This window comes from Onychostruthus taczanowskii, unplaced genomic scaffold, assembly GCF_017590055.1.
Source record: "Onychostruthus taczanowskii isolate IOZ18803 unplaced genomic scaffold, ASM1759005v1 scaffold56, whole genome shotgun sequence".
NCBI classification, from domain to species: Eukaryota; Metazoa; Chordata; class Aves; order Passeriformes; family Passeridae; genus Onychostruthus; species Onychostruthus taczanowskii.
The window spans coordinates 557,856-574,397 of NW_024503235.1; the positions used below are offsets into that span (position 1 = coordinate 557,856).

General features: G+C 57.8%; 1 protein-coding gene and 1 long non-coding RNA gene across 3 annotated transcripts in view; one reads left to right on the forward strand and one right to left on the reverse strand.

Moving 5' to 3' along the window:
- Window positions 1-931: 931 nt before the first annotated feature.
- Window positions 932-16,542, reverse strand: part of LDLRAP1 (low density lipoprotein receptor adaptor protein 1) — a 16,058-nt gene continuing 447 nt past the window's right edge. Inside the window, exons 2-9 of one of the 2 annotated variants that reach the window (XM_041417437.1) lie at window positions 14,876-15,018; window positions 13,067-13,179; window positions 12,383-12,497; window positions 8,841-8,913; window positions 8,505-8,588; window positions 6,685-6,797; window positions 5,199-5,233; window positions 932-2,727 (exon numbers count right to left, since the gene is read on the reverse strand). In XM_041417437.1, the coding sequence (XP_041273371.1) occupies window positions 2,583-2,727; window positions 5,199-5,233; window positions 6,685-6,797; window positions 8,505-8,588; window positions 8,841-8,913; window positions 12,383-12,497; window positions 13,067-13,179; window positions 14,876-15,018 (821 nt within the window). In that variant the 3' untranslated portion in view covers window positions 932-2,582. Of the gene's footprint in view, window positions 2,728-5,198; window positions 5,234-6,684; window positions 6,801-8,504; window positions 8,589-8,840; window positions 8,914-12,382; window positions 12,498-13,066; window positions 13,180-14,875; window positions 15,019-16,542 lie in introns of both variants that reach the window. The other variant, XM_041417436.1, reaches the window with a different exon arrangement.
- LOC121342802 lies at window positions 10,352-12,370 on the forward strand. The gene is made up of 3 exons (XR_005953609.1): window positions 10,352-11,656; window positions 11,709-11,779; window positions 12,206-12,370. It is a non-coding gene; the product is annotated as an uncharacterized LOC121342802 (long non-coding RNA).

Here is a 16,542-nt window from a genome sequence, read left to right on the forward strand (position 1 = left end):
AATCCATCTTCTTCCCCCTCAGGGGTGTTTCCCCAGCTGTAAGAGCTGCCTGAGAGATAAAAGAGGGGGTTCAGAGCCAAACCCCCAGCCAGGACAGGAGCCTTGGCTGAGCTCTGGCCCTTAAAGCCAAGCTTTTAAAATCCATCTTCTTCCCCCTCAGGGGTGTTTCCCCAGCTGTAAGAGCTGCCTGAGAGATAAAAGAGGGGGTTCAGAGCCAAACCCGACAGGGTGTGTGCTCACAGCCTGCCCTTCTGCTGAGGGGACAGTGACATTGCTGATGGTCACACCGGGCAGGAAAGGTGGCACAGCCCTGGTGGCACAGCTGGCACTGCTCTGCTGGCACAGGGGAACAATCCCAGCCCTGGGCTCCCTCCCTGCCCCAGTGTGAAAAATGTCTATTTTATGATTGGGTTTTTTTTGCAAATATTAAAATGAATAATGTATGTGTTATGTTAGAAAGTTATGCTGTGTTAATTTCTTTAAGGAGTGTGTTAAATATAGTTTCAGGTTATAACAGAATGTTAAACTATGTATGTGGGATGTTTTTTTAAAGAAAGGAACGAGGTACTCTCACCAAACAGCAGCCACAGGACACCTAAATCTTTCAGAGAAAGAGAATTTATTGCTCCCTTATCAGAAGAAACCAACTTCTTCCTGCCTCCTCAGCCCTGAACCCTGAGGAGTCAGAGGAAGGAGCTGACACTGACCAGAGCAGGGCTCAGTGTCCAGCTGAGCCCCCTGGAATCACTGCCCAGCACCTTTGTGACCCCACCTTTGTGATCCCAGATTTCTGATCCCACCTTTGTGATCCCAGATTTCTGATCCCACCTTTCTGACCCCACCTGCCCTGCAGCAGGGACAGGCAGGACCAAGGTACCCCCCAGAGACACAAAAGGAACCACAGGGGAAATTAATCACCCAGCACACAGGCTCCAAAAAATGGCAGTTTTTATTCCCCTCAGTGCAGAATATTCTTTACAGCATCAGGTTTTCTTAAAAAAAACCCAAAACAACAAACAAAACTCTAGACACACATAGCTAGTGTTGTGAATTTCAGGAATTGCTGCTCCAGGGAAGGAGAGAGGTCAAAGCAGAGGAATCCTCCCAGGTTCCTGGGCAGGGCAGAGCTCTGCTGCTCCCTCCCAGCCCAGGAGCATCCAGGAGACAGGAGCACAGCCCTTGCAGGATGTGGAAGTGCTTGAACAGCACTCTGAGAGCCCACAGAGCCCAGGTTCCACCAGAGACCGGTGAGTCAGCTCCACGAGTCCTCAACACCTTCTCACACTCACACTCGGGGGGGAAAAAATATCTCAAATCTAAGTCAGAGCCACTCAGCTGCCTCCTAATGAATTCTTACAGCTGACTGAGAGGGTTTTTTTTTTTTCCTTTCTGTGAGCAGTTTTAAGGGAGTTCTAAAGAGCTATCTGGGGAATGAATTAGTGCTTCAAACCCAAGTTACAAATCTATAAAACAGATTAGTACACTTCACTTAAGGCCACAAACACTGCGAGGTGTCAGTGAGACTATTCAGGATCGTTAAACCTAATCTTGTACTTAGCAGAAGTTGTACCTCCATGGCTGGTTTTCAGTCCCAGGGGTAGATGGAGCTTCCTGAGCCCCCTGGGAGCTGTGGCTGGCAGGAGAAGGGTGGGAGCACCACTGGCAGGGGCACCTGTGCCAGCTGGGCAGCCAGGTGCTGCCCCTGCCCGACCCCATCCCATCCACTGGGCAACAGCCACGTGGCTTTGAGGCAGGAGCAAATCCTGGACAAACAAACCTGCTGGGCCAAGCTGGGAACGTGGATCTGTGCTCCTGCTGGTCCTCCCGAGCCGCCCTTTCCAGCAGGATTGAACAAAAATCCTTCCTCCCTCCCTGGTGGTTTTGCTTTTAAAGCCAACGGAGCTTTGGGATCTCGAGTCCCATCAGAGGTGAGGGGTCAGAGCTGCAGCATTGCCAGGGTGGTTCTTTTTGGGTAAATAGCTTCTGAGGAGAGGTTCCAGGCACTGCTTACCTTGACAATTCGGACCGTTGCTTTCAGTTCAAGTTTTAAAGTGCAAAACTTCTTTTGAGTCTTTGGGTTAAAAAGCGTCAATCCCCACGGGAGCCGTGGGGTGACTGACAGCCGTGGGAGTGCCACAGGCAGGGGCACAAAAGCACCAGCTCTGCTCCCTCTTTGATTTCACACTGTCAGCAGCTGCTGCAAACCCCCTCCGTGGCAGGCAGCGCCGAGTTCTTCCAGGCTGGGTGGATCAGTGACACTCAGAGCTGTGTCTGCGCCCCAGCCCCGGCTGGGGGATGCTCCAGGGGGGCTTTGCTGGTGCCCAGGCTGCCTGCAGGAGGAACAGGCCCTGCAGATCCCCCCCGTGGCACACAGATGCTCTCCACACCTCCCAGGAACACTTGTAAACCGCGAGTAAATAGCTCCAAGAGCATCTCGTGGTTTAGGTGAAAGCAAGGTACAAAAATCCGCGTTAGGTTTCCGAAGCTTTGGTCTGAACGGGGCTGTGGCACCCTCGGAGCTGCTGAGGAGCCCTGGGAGGGCTCCCTGCTCACAGCGGGGCTCGGAGTGGTTCTGTGTGCCCTCAGAACAGGAGCACGTCGTCCTGCTCGGCCGTGCCGGGCTCCAGCTGCGCCCAGCCCAGCGGGGACAGCGCCTGTGCGCGCTGCAGGTCCTGCGCCGACAGCCCCGTGTCCAGCTCCTGAGGGTTTGTCCTCGACTGGGCCAGCCTGAGGGGCACACACACGGGGGAACAGTCAATAAAGAGTAAAACACGGAGTGAAAGAACACAGAGTGAGGCACGGAGTAAGAGAGAAACAGGGGAATGCACAGAGTAATGCACAGAGAAAAACACAGAGAAAAATAAACATAGAAATGCATAGAGTAAAACACACACAAAGGAATGCACAGAGTAATGCACAGAGTAACAAACAGCAATGCACAGAGTAAAGCACACACACACAAAGGAATGCACAGAGAAAAACACAGAGAAAAATAAACATAGAAATGCATAGAGTAAAACACACACAAAGGAATGCACAGAGAAAAACACAGAGAAAAACAAACAGCAATGCACAGAGTAAAGCACAGAGTAAAACAAACACAGAAATGCACAGAGTAAAACACACACAAAGGAATGCACAGAGAAAAACACAGAGAAAAACAAACAGCAATGCATAGAGTAAAACAGAGAAAAACAAACAGAGCAATGCACAGAGTAAAACACAGATAAAAATAAACACAGAAATGCATAGAGTAAAACACACACAAAGGAATGCACAGAGAAAAACACAGAGAAAAACAAACAGCAATGCATAGAGAAAAGCACAGAGTAAAACAAACACAGAAATGCACAGAGAAAAACACAGAGAAAAAGAAACAGAGCAATGCACAGAGTAAAGCAAAGAGTAATGCATAGAGCAAAACAAACACAGAGCAACACACAGAGAAAAACACAGAGAAAAACAAACAGAGCAATGCACAGAGTAAAGCAGAGAATAAAACAAACACAGAAATGCACAGAGTAATGCACAGAGTAAAACAGAGGAAAGCACAGAGTAATGCACAGAGAAAAACAAACAGAGAAATGCACAGAGAAAAACAAACACAGAGAAATGCAGAGTAAAACAAACAGAGAAATGCACAGAGTAATACACAGAGTAAAGCACAGAGTAAAATAAACACAGAGGAATGCACAGAGTAAAACAGAAACAGAGTAAAACCCAGAGTAATGCACAGAGTAAAACAAACCCAGAGTAATGCACAGAGAAAACAGAAACAGAGTAATGCACAGAGTAAAGCACAGAGTAAAACAAACCCAGAGTAATGCACAGAGTAAAACAGAAACAGAGTAAAGCACAGAGGAAAGCACAGAGGAAAGCACAGAGTAAAACAAACCCAGAGCCATACAGAGCAAAGCACAGAGCAGTGGTTCCACTCCTGCTGCAGCCCCCCGTTCCAGCACCCTCCCGTGGGATGGAAAGGCTCAGGAAAGGGGAAAGGGCACCAGGGGAGCTGGCCCTGAGCATCCCCAGCACCCCCAGTGCTGCTGCCTTCCCCTGCAGGCATCCCGGGAATGTGAGGCTGGACCATCCCTGGGCTCTCCTCCCCGAGCCCCCCGGAGCTGCTCCCAGCCCCCGAGCAGAGACTGAGCTCTGCTGCTGCTGCTGCTGAGGCTGTCCCTGCCCCAGGACAGCCCCAGGATCAGCTGGAAGAGCTTTTCATCCCGGATGTTTCACAAAACCCAAGCAGCCCCCGTTTGTTGTTGCGTGATTTAAACGGCACGGTGAAATTCCGCAGCGCTGGGGCTGGAGGTTAGCTCAGACATTTGGGGCTGCAGCCAGGGGAGGCACAAGGTCAGCACCAGCCCGAGACAAAGCCAGGTTTTGATAAAGAAGGGACACGTGCAGCGGTGCTGACGTGGCAGGAATGGCTTTGGGAGCGCTGCAGGATGAGCAGCCCAAACTCTGAGTCACCAGAGGGCCCAGGGTGATGGGGCAGCTCAGCAATGCAGAGCAGGGCCCAAAGCCAAGCTCATCCGAGCCACTGGGGCAGGGCAGACACCAGGACACAAACCAGCCCAGCCTGGGACGAGGAGCTGGGCAAGGGCAGGCTGCAAATCATCCCTGAGAGCCAAACAGGAGCCCAAGGGCTGAGCAGGAATGGCTGCAAAGCCTTCTCCTGCCTCACTCCCTCCTCCAGCGCCTCCCAGCCCCAGGGGGAGGAAGAGGAGGAGGAAGAGGAGGATGGCACCCCCACAAAACCACAGCAGCCCTGCCAGGACAGGGAGGCAAACCCAGCTGAGAGGAAAGGGGTTTGTTTGGCTGTGCTGGATTGCTCAGCAGCACGGGCAGGGCAGCTTTAATTTGGAGTGGAAAGGGGAATAAACCCATGAGCTGGTGGCCACACACCCTGAACGTGTGGGATGAGGAAGAGCAAAGCCCCCAGTGCCAGAAGCTTGGAGCAGCAGCCTGGAAAAGCCTGGGTGAGTGGGAGCAGACCCAGCAACTCTTGGGGAGTTAAATTCCCCATCACACACAGCCTCTGACCATCCTTAAAAAGTCGTCAAAATATTTGGCTTCTCAGGCAGCCTTAAAGCTTCAATGGGCAGCTGCCCAGGTCAGAGCAGAGCCCTGATGAGATGAAGGAGCATTAGGAGCAGCCAGGCCTCCGGGGCTGCTCCAGGGAGGATGAGAATTACCTTGAGAACGCCTCGTCCAGCCCATCATCCATCTCCTTTGTGAAGGGATAAAAAGAGAGACAAGTAGTTGCTAAGAGAACTGCTCAGAAGTGTGTTTAGAGATCTGGCTCTGCACTCAGACAGAAAAATATCTGTGTCTGTTGGATTGTGAGTGCCTCAGTCACCTCCTCTGCAACCTGCCTGCTCTGCAGGGGAAAGGTGAACTCCAGGTGGTGCTGGGGTTTGGCCCTTCCTTCCATCCCCCAAAAAGCTGACTCTGCCTCCAGCTCCATCCAGGAGATGGAAACCAGCACCCCTCACTGCCCCAGCCCTGCCTGTCCTGCTGCCAGAGGGGCTGGGCACAGCTCCAGGAGCCCTGGGGCTGCTCTGGACCAGGACCAGGACCAGGACCAGGACCAGGACCAGGACCAGGACCAGGACCAGGAGAGCAGCTCTGCCCTGGCACAGCAGGGACAGCAGAAGCACCTCTGGGAGCCTGTGTCTCTGCCCTGCTGCCAGGGTTTCCAGGAAAGCTTTTCCATGTTCTGTGTGAGGGCCCTGCTGCACCCAGAGCAGGCTGCTCCCAAAATCCTGAGAGGAACCTACAGCCTCAATGCAATTAATGCAATTAATAAGTCAAGTATGAGAACTCTGCAGGCAGGGAGGGATTGGAGATTGCTGAGAAGCCTCCAGGATTTGATTCAGCCTTAGGGCTGATCTTCAGCTTTAACCTGGAAATCCTCAGGCTGCAATTTACCCTGCAGCCCCCCAAAATCCAGCAGGCAGGGGTCTCCAGGGAGGGGCTGTGCTGGGGAGAGACCCCAGGGCAAGAGGGGCTTCAAGGGCCAGCCCCAGCCTGCCTGGGGGTCACAGAACCATGGAAGGGTTTGGCTGGGAAGGGAAATCCCTTAAATCCCACCCCTGCCATGGCAGGGACCCTGTCCAGCCTGCCAGGGATCCAGGGGCAGCCACAGCTGCTTGGGCACCTGTGCCAGGGCCTGCCCACCCTCCCAGCCAGGAATTCCTTCCCAAAATCCCAGTAACCCCACCGTGTCCCAGGCTGAGGGGGACGATGGAGCACTGGGCTCCTGCTGGGTGCACACCCAGGGCTGCAGCACCACTCTTCTCTCAGAGATCCAGGAAACATTAATTAAAAATTAACCCGGGGGACTGAGGACATTCCCAAGGAGCCATCCCAGCTCCCACAGACAGGAAAACAGGAGGAACCACGGGCTCCAGGCTGGGTTTGGTGAGCAGGGACCAGCAGCCACCAAGGCACTGATTCCTGCCCTTGGACAGAGCAGCTGGGTGGTGCCAATTCAGTGACAAACCCCTGAGAAATGCTGCTCCAGAGCAGGAATATCCAATTATCTCACAGGGCTTGGCCATGCTGCTCATTCATCCCCCAAGCACCAAACACTCCTGGAGCTGTGACACCCCCCAGAGCCCCCAGTTCAGCCCAGTTCAGCCCTGGGGGGCAGCTGGGGCTCTCCTGGCTGTCCCTTACCCACAGCACGTTGTTGTTGACCGAGGGGCTGGGCCCAAAGTTGCTGTTGTCCAGCTCTGGGGACTCCGTGCTGCTGCCAGGGTCCTCAAAATCCAGCAAGTTCCCCAAGGCTGCTGCTGTGGGCAGAGCAGGGGGGGCAGTGAGGGCAGAGGAACAGGCACTGGGGAGCTGCACCCACCCCTCTGGGGGCTGTGCTTGAGGCAGGTCAGGCTCCTGAGGGACTCCCAGTGCCTCCAGCAGCTTTTGGGAAGGCTCCTGGGTGCCCAGTGATGCTCAGAGCCAGAGCAGCCCCTCAGCTGAGCCCAGAGCTGCAGCAGGGTTTTACACTGAGGGGTGTTTTACCCTGCCCTGGGTGCAGCCCAGAGCCTCCCCTGCAGCCTGCACTGGGCTGGGGCAGGAGCATTCCAGCTCTGGCACCCCCAGGGAGATGTGGAGCTCATCCCAACAGCTCATCCCAGCCCCAGGCTGGGCTGATGCCACGGTGCCACCCTTTGGGAGAGATTCCTCCAGTCCTGAGGAATCTCAGGACGTGCCAGCCTGGAAGGGAGCCCAGTTTGCTGCTGTTTTTGTGCGTGCCAAATCCTCTTATCTTGTGGCCAGCACGGGGAGGGATGAGCCTTTTGCCCCACTTCTCCCTGCCCTGCACCTCAGAGGCAGCAGAGGAGCCAGGGCCAGCCCTGAATTGGGAGGGATTTGGGATTTAATTGTTTTATTTCACACAGCCCTCCTTGCTCAGGGGCACCGGGCTGTCCTCCTCCCTCAGCCCAGGGCAGGGTGAGGGTCTGGGGTCTGACACAGCCCCAAAAATGAGCTGGGGACCTGCAGAGCCAGGCTGAGCTCTTAAGGACATCACAGCCAATTTGCCTGGGGCAGGAGCAAACAGATTTGGGGTGGCAGCAGGGGATGCCTGGGGGGGAAGCAGGAAGCACCCAGCTAGCAGCCAAGGACTCTGAACTGCTGCTCCTCCTGGCTTCAGAACCCTGCCAGGAGCTGTTTGTGTCTGGGGACAATCCCTCAGGCTGTCCCCTGCCCTGTCAGGGACATCCCCCAATCCCTCAGGGACATCCCCCGTCCCTCAGGGACATCCCCCAATCCCTCAGGGACAATCCCACATCCCTCAGGGACATCCCCAATCCCTCAGGGACAATCCCACATCCCTCAGGGACATCCCCAATCCCTCAGGGACAATCCCACATCCCTCAGGGACATCCCCAATCCCTCAGGGACAATCCCACATCCCTCAGGGACATCCCCAATCCCTCAGGGACAATCCCACATCCCTCAGGGACATCCCCAATCCCTCAGGGACAATCCCACATCCCTCAGGGACAATCCCCCGTCCCTCAGGGACATCCCCAATCCCTCAGAGACAATTCTCCATCCCTCAGGGACAATTCTCCATCCCTCAGGGACAATTCTCCATCCCTCAGGGACATCCCACATCCCTCAGGGACATCCGCCACCCCTCAGGGACATCCCCCACCCCTCAGAGACAATTCTCCATCCCTCAGGGACATCCCACATCCCTCAGGGACAATCCCCCGTCCCTCAGGGACATCCCCAATCCCTCAGAGACAATTCTCCATCCCTCAGGGACAATTCTCCATCCCTCAGGGACATCCCACATCCCTCAGGGACATCCGCCACCCCTCAGGGACATCCCCCACCCCTCAGAGACAATTCTCCATCCCTCAGGGTGTCCTTTGCCCTGCCCAGGGACTGTCCCCCATCCCTCAGGGACCATCCCTGCCCTGTTCAGGGACAATTCTCCCCCCCTCAGGGACAGTCTCCCCCCCTCAGGCTCTGCCCTGGTGGCTCACGTGTGACAGGGTGGGCAGGAGCTCCTGAGCCAGGGCTGCTCGTCCCTTCTGCTGCCAGGATGGACCTTTCCCTCTTCTCCTTCTCTGCAAAAGAGGAAATCCCAGCACTGCCTGCAAGCCTCCAGGGCCAGGGCCAGGGCCAGGGCCAGCCGTGGTGCTGCTGGCACCTCCTGGAAGGTGAAGGCTGAAAGCCCACCATGAAACCCCCAGGGAGCACAGCCAGAACCTGCCTGGACCTACAGGGCTGTGCAAGGAGATCTGGAATTGGGGGGAGGCAGGGGAAGGGGAGCACCAGAGTGAGCCCTGAGGGTGAGCAGGGCAGGGACACAAACTCACCTTCCTTGGCTGCCTGCCAGAACTCAAAGGCGATCCTGAAGGCCTGGGCCACGGTGAGGGTGACAGCCTGGGCCTGGGGACACACAGCAGGACAGGCTGAGCCCTCTGGCATCACTGAGATCAGTCACTGGAATTACTGCCATCAGTGACATCACTGAGATCAGTCACTGAAACCTCTGACATCACTGAGATCAGTTAATGAAACCTCTGGCATCACTGAGATCAGTCACTGGAATTACTGACATCAGTGAGATCACTGAGATCAATCACTGAAATCACTGAGATCAATTAATGAAACCTCTGAAATCACTGAGATCAATCACTGAAATCACTGAGATCAATGAGATCAATTAATGAAACCTCTGAGATCACTGAGATCAATCACTGAAACCTCTGAGATCACTGAGATCACTGAGATCAATTAATGAAACCTCTGAAATCACTGAGATCAATCACTGAAATCACTGAGATCAATGAGATCAATTAATGAAACCTCTGACATCACTGAGATCAGTCACTGGAATTACTGCCATCAGTGACATCACTGAGATCAGTCACTGAAACCTCTGACATCACTGAGATCAATGAGATCAATCACTGAAATCAGTGAGATCAATGACATCACTGAGATCACAATCAGTGAAACCTCTGAGATCACTGAAATTACTGAGATCAGTCACTGAAATTACTGAAATTACTGAAACCACTGAGATCAATGACATCACTGAGATCAATCACTGAAGCCCCTCAGATCAATCACTGAAACCCCTGGGATCAATCACTGAAGGCCCTGAGATCTCTGCCATCTGTGCAGCTGCAGCTCCCCTGGCTCTGAGCAGGAGCTGGCAGAGCCACCAAAGCCTGCAGAGCTGGGGCTGCTCCGGGTGGGACACGTCCCTGGGAGCCAGGAGGGCAGGGACAGGGCTGGGATGGGGACAGGGCTGGGACAGGGGACAGGGCTGGGACAGGGCTGGGATGGGGACAGGGACAGGGGACAGGGCAGGGGACAGGGCAGGGGACAGGGCAGGGGACAGGGCAGCTGCCCCGAGCAGCCTCTCCGTGCTGCCCACAGCCCAAATCACAGCCAGGGAGAGCTGTGACACCCACCAGGATCAGCCCTGGAGCTCTGAGAGCCCAGCAGGGACCCCCAGGCTGTCCCAGGGGGGGTTTGTCCTGTGCCAGCCTGGGGACAGGAGCAGGGACAGCCCCCCTGCCAGCCCTGCTGAGGAACCAGCAGGGACAGAAATGCCACCAACAGCAGGGACAGAGGTGCCACCACCTCCAGCAGGGACAGAGGTGCCACCAACAGCAGGGACAGAAATGCCACCAACAGCAGGGACAGAGGTGCCACCAACAGCAGGGACAGAGGTGCCACCACCTCCAGCAGGGACAGAAAGAGACAGAAATGCCACCAACAGCAGGGACAGAGGTGCCACCTCCAGCAGGGCAGAAATGCCACCACCTCCAGCAGGGACAGAGGTGCCACCAACAACAGGAGCAGAAATGCCACATCCTGCAGGGACAGAGGTGCCACCAACAGCAGTTTCCTTTCCCCAGCTGTGATCACAACAAAGCCAACCCCGGGGCTGGAGCTGCTGCCCTGGCAGCCCCGGGGACATGGGGGGACACAGACAGGGCACAGCACCCCCCAAAGCCAGGCAGGGGGGCACGGAGCCCCCCAGAGCCAGCAGTGCCAATTAAGGCTGGAGCTCTTGGAATCTTGGAGCTATTTACATCCTTGATGGAAGTGCAAATGCTTGATGGCAAAAAAAAAAACAACCAACCCTTAAATATGGTAATTAAGTATGAAACTCCTCACAGCTGTTTACAATTTAGGCTGTCACATCTGAATCAAGTTTAATAGACCCAGCTACTGTCGAGAATTACCCAGGAACTAAAAATATGGACTAATTATATGCCTGTGACTGGGAGCTGTGGTGCACCCAGGGCCCCTGCCCTGGGGAGGGCTGCCTCCAGTCTGGGAGCAGGGATCACCTCAGCAGCAGGATGTTCCTGCATTTTACAGAGCAGGAAAAAGGAAATTATTCCTAGTTTTTGCCACAAAAGCCTTTGGAGAACTTTATTTGGAGGGGGATGCACTGAGCTGATGCAGCACTGAGATAATTCTTTTAGCAGCAGGAAGATTTAAATTTTAATTTGCAGAGCCAGGCTTATCTTGGCCGTGCAAGGATGGGAGCACACGCTGAGCAAAGGAGAGACAACTTGTAGCTCCCATTCTTCTCTCCAAGGGAAGAAAAGGAGCTGGGAGAGGCAGAGAATATTAACAGAGCTGGGGTGGCACGGGGATGCTGCTGAGGACCAGGCTGGGAGCGGCCTCAGAGGGGTCTGGGACACCAGGGAAGGATTTGGGGGGCACAGGGGTCTCCCCTGCCCTTCCTCTCCCCTAAAGGCCCCTCGTGGCACAGGGAGGGGGCTCAGTGCCAGCTCTGCTCCACCAGACACCCCAGGGCTCTCCTTGCCCCTCTCCTCTCTCTGTCCCAGCTCCCTTCCCATGCTGGGGCACGGGGTGGGCAGGGAGAGGTGCCAGGAGGGTCAGAGCTCAGCCCAGAGCCCTTCCCACTGCCAGGCCCCTGCTCTGGGCCCCAGGGCAGGACACAGCCCCAGAGATGTCACTAAAACTGTGCAGGGAGCTGGGGCTGGGTGCCCTGGGCACCTCCTGCCCAACCCTGCCTGCCCAAGGGGCTCAGGAGGTGCCCAGGAGATGCCCAGGGCAGGGCTCAGGAGGTGCCCAGGAGATGCCCAGGGGATTCAGGAGGTGCCCACGGGATTCAGGAGGTGCCCAGGGAGCTCAGGAGGTGCCAGGGCAGGGCTCAGGAGGTGCCCAGGAGGTGACCAAGAGCTCAGGAGGTGCCCAGGGGCTCAGGAGATGCCAGGGCAGGGCTCAGGAGGTGCCCAGGAGATGCCCAGGGGCTCAGGAGGTGCCCAGGAGATGTCCAGGGCAGGGCTCAGGAGGTGCCCACGGGATTCAGGAGATGCCCAGAGGTTCAGGAGGTGCCCAGGGAACTCAGGAGATGCCAGGGCAGGGCTCAGGAGGTGCCCAGGAGATGCCCAGGGGCTCAGGAGGTGCCCAGGAGATACCCAGGGCCTCAGGAGGTGCCCAGGGCAGGGCTTAGGAGATGCCCAGGGGCTCAGGAGGTGCCCAGGGGTTCAGGAGATGCCAGGGCAGGGCTCAGGAGGTGCTCAGGAGATGTCCAGAGGTTCAGGAGGTGCCCAGGGCAGGGCTTAGGAGATGCCCAGGGGGCTCAGGAGGTGCCCAGGGCAGGGCTTAGGAGATGCCCAGGGGCTCAGGAGGTGCCCAGGAGATGCCCAGGGGCTCAGGAGGTGCCCAGGGCAGGGCTCAGGAGGTGCCAGGGCAGGGCTGCAGCAGGGCAGGGCTCTCCAGGCCCTGGTGCAGGGTCACCCCAGCCTCACCCCAGAGAGGTTTCCAGCAGCCAAGGCACGGAGCCAGCCCCATTCCAGCTGGGATGAGCCGTGCCTGAGCCCTCCTCCCAGCCCTGCAGCCCCTCCTCTTCCTCACTGACCATTTTCCTCTTGGTGCACAGGAAGGCGTGGCACTCCAGGCTCTCGCTCAGCTGGCTCTGGGCAATGTAGGCAAACACTTTGTCGTGGGCCTTGTCTGCTGTGCAGTAGGAGATCCTGAAAGACACAGCACAGCCCGGGCTGGGCTCTGGGGACAGCCCCACAAGCTGCTGGGGCTGCAGCAGCAGCTGCCCAGCTCAGGGGATGCCACCAGGGGATGGCACCAGGGGATGGCAGGGAGAGAAGAGCACGGACAGCACAAGGAGAGGTGGCAGAAGAGAGAAGAGAAGAGAAGAGAAGAGAAGAGAAGAGAAATGTTGTTTTTTTTTCACACTGTGGGACAGGACAGGCTAGAGAAGGGGAGGATTCCAGCAGAGCAGCACCTCACACTGCTCTGCCTCCAGGAGAGAGGCTGGCTCAGGCTTTCCCTGGAGGGTAAGGAGGGAGAAAGGAGCTGTTCTCAGCCTCGGATTTCATCCTCAGCCTCAAGGCAGGGACAGGAGCTGATGCAGGGGTGCCCAGGATGGGATCCAGGTGTGGGATTTGCTCCAAGCTCCCTGAGCTCAGGGGATGTGGGAGGAAGGCTCAGCCTCCTCCCTGGAGCCTCCCCAGCCCTGTGCAGCAGCCAGGGGTGAAGAGCAGGCCAGAGGAGAGTCCTGGGGCACAGGAGAGCAGCCAGCACCCACCTGTAGATGGAGATGTTCTCGATGAGCTCGTTGGTCCTGCTGTCCCTGAGCACAATCCCCCGGGGTGACACCTTCAGGGTCACCTTCTGCAGCTTCTTTCCACTGGCTTTGGCCTTTGGCAGGGAAAGAGGGAGGGGAAGCCCCAGGCTTTGAGCACTGGCACCTCCAAAGGTGTGTGAGCAGCCTGGGGAGGCACTCTGCTGCCAGGAGGGGCTGGTTAACCCTTCCCTGCCCTCCCTCACACCCAGCTAGGGCCGGGCTGGAATCCTCTGCCCCACTCCCTGAGGGATTTTGGGTCCCTTGGGGACCTCAAAGCCTTGCCCTGAGCAGCCTGCCCCAGCCCCAGGGCTTTATTTAAGGGCTCCACTCCCCGTCCATCAGGGCAGATGGGGAGGGCTCTGCAATTCCCTCCTGCCCTGGATCCAGGAGAGGATCCAGCACTCCCCATCCCACTGGGCTCTGTGGCACAGCTGGGGCTCTGCCTCGTTCACTTTTACAGGGGCTCAAAAAGCCTTAATGGTACCCAGAGATTGGGGAGCAGGCTGGGAACTGGGGGAATGGGCTGGGAATTGGGGGATGGCTGGGAATGGGCTGGGAATTGGGGGATGGCTGGGAATGGGCTGGGAATTGGGGGATGGCTGGGAATGGGCTGGGAATTGGGGGATGGCTGGGAATGGGCTGGAGGAGGGCTGGGAATTGGGGGATGGCTGGGAATGAACTGGAGGAGGGCTGGGAATCAGGGAGATGGCTGGGAATGCTCTGGAGGAGGGCTGGGAATTAGGGGGATGGCTGGGAATGGGCTGGAGGAGGGCTGGGAATTGGGGGATGGCTGGGAATGCTCTGGAAGAGGGCTGGGAATTGGGGGATTCAGGAAATCCACCCCCCTGAGGTTACAGTGGGACACTGGCTGGGATCTGCCCTGCTCCCTTCCCCTCTCTGCCCTCCCAAGCCTGGCAGCAAAGCCCAGAGCAGCACTGGCCACGCTCCAGGCTGTGTCCCTGCCCTGAGCCAGCCCCGGGGCAGGCTGGCCCCAGCAGGTCAGAGCCTCCTCACACAGCCTGGCTTATCAGAGCCAGAGCTCAGGCACACACCAGCCCTGCCCAGAGAGCCCCACGCACAGCCTGGGCTGCCCAGGGGCCTCCAGTGCCTGGAGCTGTCTGCAGCTCCACCCAGCCCCTGGAGGGGCTGCAGCCCCAACCCCAATTTCCCCTGGAGCTGCAAATCCCAAACCCACCGGAGCTGCAATCCCAATTGCCTTGGAGCTGCAAATCCCAACCCCATGGAGCTGCAAATCCCAATTGCCTTGGAGCTGCAAATCCCAACTTCCCTGGAGCTGCAGTCTCAACTTCCCCAAGAGCTGCAATCCCAATCCTCCTGGAGCTGCAAATCCCAATTTCCCTGGAGCTGCAAATCTCAAACCCACAGAGCTGCAATCCCAATTGCCTTGGAGCTGCAATCCAAATTTCCCCAGGAGCTGCAAGCCCAATTTCCCCTGGAGCTGCAATCCCAATTTCCATGGAGCTGCAAATCCCAATTTCCCCAGGAGCTGCAATCCCAATTCCCCTGGAGCTGCAAATCCCAACTTCCCTGGAGCTGCAAATCCCAATTTCCCTGGAGCTGCAAATCTCAAACCCAGGAGCTGCAAATCCCAACTGCCTTGGAGCTGCAGTCCCAGTTTCCCCTGGAGATGCAATCCCAAACCCCTGGAGCTGCAATCCTGGCTCCCCCCAGCTGCAGCTCTGAAATTCTTCCCCGTGGGACTCCCCCGGGGCCAGCAGGGGCCACTCGGGGCCAGCAGGGGACACTCACGGTGGCCACGATCCTTTTGACAGCGGCTGCAGAGAGCTCCTCTCCCTTGGGCTGCTCCACCAGGGTCATGCCCATGTACTTGAGGCTGAAGAGCATCCCCTCCAGCAGCGTCTCCCGCGTGTCTGTCCAGTTCTCAGGCAGCTCTGGGGACACAGGGAAGGCTCTGGGGGTCACAAAGTCACAGCGGCACCCCCGGCTGCAGCAGGAGATGGGGCAGGGACCCAGCTGGGAGAGGAGGAACAGCAGCCCTTCAGGCACGAGGTGCTGCCTCCCCTGCAGCCCCCCAAGGCAGCACAGCAAACCCCAAAACGTTTCCCACGAGCAAACAGCAGCAATCCTTGAGGAGCCACCTCGGTGCCACCCCCTGCCCTGACCCTGCACAGCAGCACCTGCACAAGGAGGATAAAACGGGATTTGGGATTTGCTGCTAAGCCCGGGCAGCTGCTGGCAGCCAGGTGAGGGAAATCATCCCCCACGGCCCCTCGGAGCCCCCCGGGAGGAGAGCTCTCTGCTCTGCCCTTGGAAACCAGCACGGAACGCTTCCCTGAGGAGCTGGGGGGGAAAGGAGGGGTCTGAAAACAGGGATAGGTGTGGGGCCAAGGTGAAAGGCAGGTGGGGGTTCCTAAACCTCAAATCCCACCCAGGACTCACCTGGGATGGTGCTGGAGGAGGCTTTGCCCTGAGCAGGAGGCAAAGCCCAGACCTGGGGTGGGATGGACAGACAGAACATCCCCGAGGGGCCCCTGCAGGGCTGGGGGACTGCAGAGCTCCCAGCACACTGCAGGGCTGGGGACACTGGGGACCCTGGGGACACTGCCCCCGGTGACTCAGGGACGGGACAAACCACCAACACCCTGCCAGCTCTGCCAGCTGAGCCCTGGGCAGGGCTGGGAGGGCACCCAGGGGGTGCAGGAGGGCGGGGGTCTCACCTGGCACACCAGGGAACCGAGGGGTTCACAGACCCCCCCAAGGTGTCACACAGCCCCCCCCAGGTGTCACACAGCACCTCCAGGTGTCACTGGGAACCGAGGGGTTCACAGAGCCCCCCAGGTGTCACACAGACCCCCCCAGGTGTCACACAGCCCCCCCCAGGTGTCACACAGCCCCCCCAAGTGTCACACAGCCCCCCCCCAGGTGTCACACAGACCTCCCCAAGGTGTCACACAGCCCCTCCACCCAGGTGTCACACAGCCCCCCCGAGGTGTCACACAGCTCCCCAAGGTGTCACACAGACCCCCCCAAGGTGTCACACAGCCCCTCCCAGGTGTCACACAGTCCCCCCAGGTGTCACACAGCCCCCCCCAAGGAGGTGTCACACAGCCCCTCCCCGGTGTCCCCAGGCCAGCCCGTCCGTGTCCCGCCGCTGCCCATCCCCGATCCCAGGTGTGACCCGCCATCGGTGCCATCGGATCAGCGACAGCCACCAGTTCGGTGTCGCCTGGGGGGTGCGGGGTGGCCCCCCCGGGCGCCTGGCAGGGCTCGGTGGCCGCTCGCCACGGGGCCATCGATCGTGTGACAAAGCCAGCAGCGGGACGAGGTCACAAAGTGCCCGCAGGGCTCCGGCCCTTGGCCCGGGCTGGGGGACAGGGGGGACACAGGGACAGAGGGGATGGGGGGACACAGGGACAGAGGGGATGGGGGGACACAGGGACAGAGGGGATGGGGGG